The sequence below is a fragment of the Epinephelus lanceolatus genome, chromosome 3, assembly GCF_041903045.1.
Source record: "Epinephelus lanceolatus isolate andai-2023 chromosome 3, ASM4190304v1, whole genome shotgun sequence".
NCBI lineage: Eukaryota > Metazoa > Chordata > Actinopteri > Perciformes > Serranidae > Epinephelus > Epinephelus lanceolatus.
Window position 1 is genome coordinate 51,265,001 of NC_135736.1, and position 10,000 is coordinate 51,275,000.

The window sequence follows — 10,000 nt, forward strand, 5'->3', positions numbered from 1 at the left end:
ACATAGCTACACACAGCTACACGACTACACATGGGTACACACAACTACACACAGCTACACGACTACACATGGGTACACACAACTACACATAGCTACACTCAGGTACACACAGCCACACACAGCTACACACAGCTACACACAGCTACACACAACAGCATACAGCTACACACAGCTACACACAACAACACACAGGTACACACAGCAACACACAGCTACACACAGCTACACACAGCTACACACAGCTACACGACTACACACAGGTACACACAACTACACACAGCAACACACAGGTACACACAACTACACACAGCCACACACAGCCACACACAGCTATACACAGCTACACAACTACACACAGGTACACACAACTACACACAGGAACACACAGCTACATACAGCCACACAACTACACACAGCTACACACAGGTACACACAACTACACACAACTACACACAGCCACACACAGGTACACACAACTACACACAGGTAAACAACTACAACCAACTACACAACTACTCACAACTACACACAGCAACACACAGCTACACACAGAAACACACAGCTACACACAGCTACACAACTACACACAGCTGCATGCAGCTACACAACTACACAGGTACACACAGCTACACACAACTACACAACTACACACAGCTACACAACTACACACAGCTACATGCAGTTACACAACTACACAGGTACACACAGCTACACACAGCTGCACAACTACACACAGCTACACAACTACACACAGCTACATGCAGCTACACAACTACACACAGCTACACACAACTACACACAGCTACACACAGCTGCACAGGTACACACAGCTACACACAAGTACACAGCTACACACAGCTACACAACTACACACAGCTACACACAAGTACGCACAGCTACACACAGCTACACACAAGTACACACAGCTACACACAGCTACACACAAGTACACACAGCTAGACACAGCTACACACAAGTACACACAGCTACACACAGCTACACACAAGTACACACAGCTACACAGCTACACACAAGTACACACAGCTACACAGGTACACACAGCTACATGCAGCTACACAACTACACACAGGTTCTGTAGATTTTTAGTCCCAGTAACGTTATATCTAGTGACATGATATCAATTGTTATCCCAAGGAAGATTTTGTTGTGGATAGACAATGTCTGCGGTGGGCGACAGACTCAACATCATAATGTAGCACAGTCACTGTGTGATGACACGAGTGTGTCTGATGGACCTATCTGTCTCTCAGGTGCTGATGGATATGTTCCATCAGGATGAGGAGGACATCAGCGGCTTCCCTCTGATGGACGAGGAGCCGTCAGCCAATGAGGAGCAGAGTTACTATGAGCTGGTGAGAAACCTGATGTCTGATGGTCGACAGTACCTGAGACAACTTAACCTGCTCATCAAGGTGTTCAGAGAACCCTTCACCTCCAGCCCCATGCTCTTCTCTCAGCACGTATGTACACCTGTCACCTGTCTGATCACTAATCAATCACCTGTCTGATCACTGATCAATCACCTGTCTGATCGGTCTGATTGATCACCTGTGTGTGTGTGTGTGTGTGTGTCAGGATGTGGACAGTATCTTCAGTCGGATTGTTGATATCCACGAGGTGACGGTGAAGCTGTTGGGTCTGATCGAGGACACAGTGGAGATGACGGATGAAGGAAGTCCTCATCCTCTGGTAGGAAGCTGCTTCGAAGACCTGGCTGAGGTGTGTACCTGTGTGTATACCTGTGTGTATCTGTATGTATATCTGTGTGTACCTGTGTGTATACCTGTGTGTACCTGTATGTATACCTGGGTGTACCTGTGTGTGTACCTGTGTGTATACCTGTATGTATACCTGTATGCACCTGTGTGTATACCTGTGTGTATGTACCTCTGTGTGTACCTGTGTGTGTACCTGTGTGTACCTGTGTGTACATGTGTGTATACCTGTGTGTACCTCTGTGTGTTCCTGTGTGTGTACCTCTGTGTATACCTCTGTGTTTACCTGTGTGTGTACCTGTGTGTATACCTGTGTGTACCTCTGCGTGTACCTGTGTGTGTACATGTGTGTATACCTCTGTGTACCTGTGTGGGTACCTCTGTGTACCTCTGTGTGTACCTGTGTGTTTACCTCTGTGTGTACCTGTATGTGTACCTGTGTGTATACCTGTGTGTGTACCTCTGTGTACCTGTGTGTGCACCTCTGTGTGTACCTCTGTGTACCTGTGTGTGTACCTGTGTGTGTACCTCTGTGTACCTGTGTGTGCACCTCTGTGTGTACCTCTGTGTACCTGTATGTGTACCTGTGTGTATACCTGTGTGTGTACCTCTGTGTACCTGTGTGTGCACCTCTGTGTGTACCTCTGTGTACCTGTGTGTGTACTAAAGGTCAACCAATATGGATTTTTTATGGCCGATACCGATGTTTTGCCATCAGCCTCAGCCGGTGACCAATATGTACTGCTGATTTTTTTGAGCTGATATTTGGGGTCAATATTGTTTTTTCTCCCTGTATTTGCATGATGGAAATGTCACAATAATAACAATGAGGGGTACACAAGTGTCAATTTTAGAAAAAAATAACAAAAACTTTATTGAACACACACTTTGCTTTTGGTTTGCAGAAAATGTACACACTGAAAAGCTTGAATAAACAACAATGTAACACAATATACTATACTGTACTATATTCTTCATTTTAAATGGTCAATTAACCAACTTTAGTACACTTGAGGTAAAGTGGCATTAGGTAACCTCTTGTGGTGAGGAAGGTAAGGAAATTTGTGAACAGCAATACAAAAACAATTTGCAGATGACTACACACTTAGTACACAAGAGAAGTTTCAGTTGGTTGCAATGTTGCAACCTCACTGCTAAATGCTAATCAAGGTAAGGAACATTTGTAAACAGCTATACAAAACAATTTAGAAAGGGTTGTGCATATTATCCCACTTCCAGTACTTGAGTCTTCTTTCTTCTTTCTCTGAGTCTAAAAGTTCTTAGTACTCCCAGTCTAAGAGCTGCAGATTGTAGTGGAGGAAACACAGACATTCTGCGTTTTCTCCCGTGAGCCTGCTCCTTTTGTCATATATGTTGCCAATCTTGCTGAATACTCTCTCGCTAGGAACAGAAGAGGGAGGGGGCAGAGGAATTTTCTTTCTTTTTTTTTTTAAAGATATTTTTTGGGCATTTTTTGCCTTTAATGGATAGGACAGTTAAGTGTGAAAGGGGGAGAGAGAGGGGGGATGACATGCAGCAAAGGGCCACAGGCTGGACTTGAACCCGGGCCGTTGCAGCAACAGCCTTGTACATGCCAGTACATGGGGTGCCTGCTCTACCACTAAGCCACCGACGCCCCAAGCAGAGGAATTTTCTTGCCAGTGGTGCCAGAAGGTGTAGGTGGGATGTGTTCTGCTTCCACCATTCCAGTGGCTGACAAGTCTACCTGTCAATCAATGGCTCATGTAGGTACTGATCCGGCTCCTGAGAGATGTGATGCCCATCATCAATTTTTTCAGAGTTAGTTGCATGAGCCCCCAAAATGTTTGCATACATTTGTTCAAGGAGGCCAGATGGACCAGGTTCTTCCTCCTCTTCTTCCTCTACTCTTATCCGTTTTGGATCTGAGGCTTGGTCTTCTGAGGAGACCCTCTTCTGTTGCTCAGCGCCAGACTCAATGGCATGCTCCTCTTTTATCCATTCTTTCACATTGCTTAGTGTGTCCGGTGCTAAGACATGTTCTCTTATACCGAGGATCCAGTAAATGAGCCAGCACCAAACATTTGGTCTTTTCAGCCATTTCAAACCTCGTCCCCAAGCTATTCAGCATGGTGTCCCGGGGAGTTTTCATCCCCATCGTTTTGGGACCCTCTGCTTTAAGGATCATCTTCAGCACAGCTATGCTCGGGATGATGCAGGAGATAGAACCATCTGACCTGCTCATTTCCAAAGTTACTTGTTCAATTGGGCCCAAAGTATCCATCAAATTTGATACAATTGCCCATTGATCTGCAGTAAGTGTTGATATTTTTCCGTGATTACCTGCATACACATTCAGTGTGCGCTTCTGCTCCAGCATCTTGTACAAAAGATGTAAAGTGGAGTTCCAGCGTGTAGGAACAGCCTGGATGATGCTGTGCAGGGGGAGGTCAAGATCTTTCTGATTTGCTGTCAAGCGTTGTTTTGCCAGCACTGAATGGTTGAAGTGAGGAGAACATGACTTTAATTTGGCAATAATGTCCCCGACTACTCGCTGGCTGTTGATGCCATCATTGACTACCAGCTGTAGCATGTGGGTACTGCAGCTAAGATCAGGAGATCACGGAGCACAAGCACAACTCTGTTAAGCTCAATTTCCCAATATCTCAGCATAGTGAGGAACATCTCACTGATGTATTCACCAGTGTGGGAGCCTGACATTGCCTTGACATTTAGAACAATTTGCTTCCTTTCCCAGTCACTGTCAATGAAATGACAGGTCAGACTCATCAGGGATTTGGTCTCCCCAGACCAACAGTCAGTTGTGAAGGATAAATGGGGGCCTGCATTGTCTGGTGTAACCAGCTCCTTGTTTTTTTCTCTACTTTCATGTAGACACCCTCCATGACATCTGTGCAATAGTGTTTTTCAGTTTTAAGAGTTTATCTGGGCTCTAGCAGTCTCACCAACTGCTGAAAGCCAACATCTGAAACAACCGTAGTGTTGAACTGCTTGTAGAAGCAGCAGCTGCTGCTTTCTCTTCCTTTTCTTTGATTGCCTCATTGTAAGCTTCAAGGTGGTGACGCTTCAGGTGAGACCACCAGTGCTAGTTACTGAAAAACATTAACTAGTTACCGTTACAAGTTACTTCATTAAAAAGTAACTCAGTTAGTAACTCAGTTACTTAAATGAAAAAAATAATGCGTTACTGAAAAAAGTAACTTTTTTGCAGTGGAGTTTTTTTAAGCCACAAAGAAGACAGCATTGCTAAGAAGGATCATGTTTTGGGAAACTCAGCCCTGCAGCCCAAAACATTTCCTAACTGTATTGGCTCGTAGCTACATTGCCTAAGAGACAGCGGATGGAGTTTAACCAAGGGACTGTTATACTACAACTTGACAAAACAATTGAACGGTATAGGAAACATGCAACCGTCTTCTACAGTGGAGTCACTCGCTGTCAGGCAGCTAAACGTTTTACAGCTACGGTACTTTAAGTTTAAGTTTAAGTTTATTTACTTTATTAATCCCCTGAGGGGAAATTCAATGTTTTCACTCTTGCTTGTCAATTACACACAGGTCTCAAAGACACACACATGCACAAACAGGACCTATACATGCACAAAGTGGAGAGATGTCAGAGTGAGGGGGCTGCCCTTTGGTCAGGCACCCCGAGCGGTTGGGGGGTTCGGTGCCTTGCTCAAGGGCACCTCGGCAGTGCCCAGGAGGTGAATTGGCACCTCTCCAGCCACCAGTCCACGCTCCATATTTGGTCCGGACGGGGACCAAATGTGGATACTTGGATACAAATATGGAAAATGAGCTAAAGAGAACATTTGAAGAGCTACATGATGATGTTGAGTCTGTCGCCCACCGCAGACATTGTCTATCCACAACAAAATCTTCCTTGGGATAACAATTGATATCATGTCACTGGATATAACGTTACTGGGACTAAAAATCTACAGAACCTGGTAAAAATTAATTGTTCATATACCTCTGTCTGACTTGACTATCTTTTATTGTTTAGGGCTAAAATGTTTTATTGAAAGGGAAGTTTGTAAAGCATGCGGCATACCGTTTTAAAACCTGGCTACCCTTTTCAGCTACCATGCTCACCAGCATGTTGCATATGCTGCACCTAGTCTTTCCTGGTGGTGACTTGGCGAAGTGCCTCAATATGGGTTTGGTTTTCTCAGCCATCAGGTGATTGCTTTAAAACAAGAAGAAAGAAAAACACAAATCCAGTATATTTTGGTCGAGTGCCTTTGTGTTAAACTCATTCTATTACCGTCGTATTCTGTGCACAGCATAGCATCATGGTACCTGTAGTGTACAAAAGGCTTTCATCAACATCTCCAAAACAGCCCTGATGTTAGATTGTTTGCTGGTAGATACTGTTATAAGTCAAATAGTCATAATCTGGTTATCACAACAAAATGTAAAATAAAATAGGCTGTTAGATTAATTAGGTTCATTGTCAACTCGTGTAATGCTTTGAATGTTCATGTTCATGTAGCCATTGTAAGAAAGGAAACAACCAAAAAAAAATAGTCACTGAAATGCAGTCTTTAATTTGCAAAAGAATGTCATCGTTTTCCTTTTCTTACATGAAATAACCTTGTTGTGGGCCTATTATGTAGCCATCTATGCAAAGACAACAGATTAGCAAAGGAAGTGTTGTCAAAGAAGCTGTGAGATGTACCCCGTATGAAAATAACTGCGTCGATGTCAATGCACCTTAAGCAACGCATTTCGACAACTTTCTGCTCTAAAAAGCAAGCGACTTGTTGCATCTATTTTCAGTGCATTATCAACGTTAACTCAAATAAACTTTAACCACGCATAGACTATTTTCTCCCATCATACTTCAAACAGCTCTCCTGCTCCTCAGACCACCGTGCCTATATCTCTGCTTGGTCGACTAGACTAGACTGAAACTCTCAAAACACCACTGAATTGATAATGTTCGTGTTTTATGGTTACAATTTAATCCCACGAGTGGTGTCCAAAGTAACTGCCCATGCATATTGACAAACTCAATGAGGCTAGCTCTCTAGCCTAGCTGTAGAATTAGCCTGTGTAAAATCTAGTGCGCTAGATAGTGATACAGTTGCAAGCATATTTAAAGACCATTCATTCGGCATTCGCATTTTTCACCCTCAAAGTTCAAGGCAACAGTACAGCTAAGTAACCAGTTGAAAATACAATTCTCTGAAGGATCAAAACTTAAGCCTTACCGTTCTCTCCCAGGAGCTGTGTTGATTATTTGGCCACTGTCCAATACTCCGGCTGTAGTGATGTGTCGGACGCGAACGAAGCGGCTCTTTGAAGTGAACGACGGGAGCCGGCTCCTCATTGGGAGGTGATTCTGTAAGCTTCTCTATGTTGTTTCACTGTAAATAGTTCCAAGTGTTTAATAGTAAGAAACTAAAAGTTTAAAATAGTTAAAAGTTTGTTTTTGTACTTTAGAATTTATTTTTTGTAGCACCCTGTATATAAACAAAGCCATATAAATAATAAACATTTGATATAATGTATGTTTTTTACGTTAGTAATTCATTTTACACATAATTTTACTAGGGATGTCCCGTATCGGCCGCCGATATTAGCAAAAAATGTGGATCGGCATCAAATCAGACTGCATGGAAAAATGCAGATCCAAGAACTCCGATCCAGTTTTTCACGGAGTCCAATCCAGGTTTTTTCGGCCAGCCCAGCGCTCCGCGATTCAATCAGTTCATTCCAGTGATCCGCTCCAGTACTTACTATCAATCCACCAGGCCAGCATGCAGACGGCAGACACACACACGAAGGGTAGGAGGAGTAGCGGTCAACTTAGTTAACTGACTATTTGTTTTCTGCTCTGGTTTTTTGAGAGTGATATTTTCATTTGGTTTACACTCTTACTGTTTAAGTAAAGAGCACTGATGGCATTGTTTTGGGCACAATTAGTGAAACTGGAGCCTGGATGGACTATTGCTTGTTTAAACAGTTGTACAATATTGTGTGCCTGTGTACCAGGCTGGCACTGACACTACTAAAATAACTGAAAAGGAAAGGCTGCATTGTTTGTTAAATGTCAACAATGTCTTGTGGTGTTAATCTATTTTTTATTTATTAGGGGGCAAAGCACAAGTGTGTGGAGTCTTGCTGCTATTTTAATTTCAATGTTAGACATTTTAAAGATTTCTTGTGTTGATTTATTTTCTATTTATTAAGGGGCCAAAGCAAACCAGCTATATTTTTTATTAATGTTAATGTTCAAGTTTAAAGTTTGTTTATTTAACCCTGTTAACAATAAACAGGTCAGTTTCTCATACCAACTGTTGTGGATCATTCTAACTAACCTGATTAAGTAGTTGTTCTTGTTAGAGTAATATTGCTTGATCAAACCTTTTCTAACATGACTGACAACAAAATAAGTGAATATGTATAATACGCGCTTGGATTGGATCGGTATCGGTATTGGCCAAAACTCAAGGCTGTAATATCGGTATCGGATTTGAAGTGAAAAAGCTGGATCGGGACATCCCTAAATTTTACATTATTGTTGGTAATAAATTGATTTAAAGCAACAAAAAAAATCTCAGGAGCCATTTGGGAGCCGAAAGAGCCGGCTCTTTTTTTGTGAGCTGAGCCAAAAAAAAACAACTCTCTAAAAAGAGCCGGAATTCCCATCACTATCCGGCTACAGCCTGCCAGTAGGCTGGTAACCTAGGCACCGAGCGAGGGAGGGGAAAGTGTTGCACGTCTTCTCCAGCAACACTGGGCTGCCTGCTGATATGCCTGCCTGTAAATCAGGCCCTGAAGAAAAAAAAAAAAAAAAAAACGTCCGAAGGCTCTTGGGTATCTGCCCATGCCTTTAAAAAACCCAAATATCCGCCCGATATATCGGTCAATCTCACTGTGTAACGGTGTGTGTGTACCTGTGTGTGCCTGCGTGTGTGTACCTGTGTGTAGCTGCTGTGCTAACATTAGCTGCATCTCAGAAGGTGTTTCTCAAAGTCAAGGATCTTTCCTTGGTAGGATGAGTCCTTCCAGCAGACAGTTATCAAGGGGGGGGGGGGGGGGGGGGGGCGCATCTCTGCTGTGAATGATTCATTTAAAACTTTTATGATTTATCTAAATCATGTTATTTAATAAATCTCATCATGTGGCAGTGGAGGTGTCAACTGGCCTGTCTTGCTGTATTGTACACGCAGAACTATATTCCCTTTTCCATAGCTTCCCCCTTGCCTTAACATCTAGGTTGTAAGATAAATAGCCTAATTAAATAAATAAATAAACATCTTACTTTCTGTTGCCTTACAGGTATGCTTTGCTGCTGTCACAACCATCCATCACGAAGTCTGTTTTAAAGACGGGTACAGAACGGGAACACAGCATGCTTTTTTATTCAGAAAGTGTTAACAGAAGCACTAACGAACATGAATTAACAACAACAACAAAATAAACTTAACGTCACTACCAGGATGATGGCGTGAAAAGCAAACTGACTGTGTTAACGTTACGATAGATAAGTACAGTAGTTATTTCCATGTGTCAAAACTTGCGTTTTCTGGATATAAAAACTGCAGTATTATTGCTAAATATTATAATTATAGGCTACTGCAGTTTAAATGTGGGAAAAACAATATTCTATGTAACGTTAGGACATACAATATTTTGAACACAAACACTTCAGTAACGTTAACGTTACTGTGTTTTTTCGTCCCTACTACATATGCGCACAAAAATCACAAATCACAAATTAACAGAGTGGGAATGGAAATGCCACTGCAAAGTAATTCTACACTTTTAGTAACACAAATGCTAAATTAGACGACACATAACAGTAAAAGTTGACTCTGTTTACCTCTCACGGTGTGCGACGCCATTTTACTATGACGTCATTCCAACCGACTTGGGCTGCTGGGATCCTGCCCGAATTCCCGAGTCGGAGTCCAGTCAAACGCGGCATTAATCTAAATCCTGCTGAGCTCCGCTGTCGCAGGTTTCATTGAAGAGACCCCGCCCACACTTCCAGCAAATCGTGCACTGTGCAAAACATTGTGGGGATTTTATACCCGCGGAGGATCCACACATGCATCCTCTGAATTTCTCTGAAAGAAGAAATCAGTCCTTTGTGAAACTCAGAAGGATCCTTGACATATGAACAGTCCTTCGGCAGGTCGATGAAGTCCTTCAAATTCATCCGTTTGAGGATCTTTCCTTGACATTGAGAAACACCTAGAGTGTCAGGCAGTTTAAACTGATTGATGATGATAATGATAGATTGGTTAA

At 42.6% G+C, this 10,000-nt stretch overlaps 1 protein-coding gene across 1 annotated transcript in view; it reads left to right on the forward strand.

Moving 5' to 3' along the window:
• The window catches only part of sos1 (son of sevenless homolog 1 (Drosophila)), an 87,178-nt gene that overhangs the window by 26,976 nt on the left and 50,202 nt on the right, over positions 1-10,000 (forward strand). Inside the window, 2 exon segments of the mRNA XM_033623614.2 lie at positions 1,272-1,481; positions 1,597-1,740. Of these exon segments, the coding sequence (XP_033479505.2) occupies positions 1,272-1,481; positions 1,597-1,740 (354 nt within the window).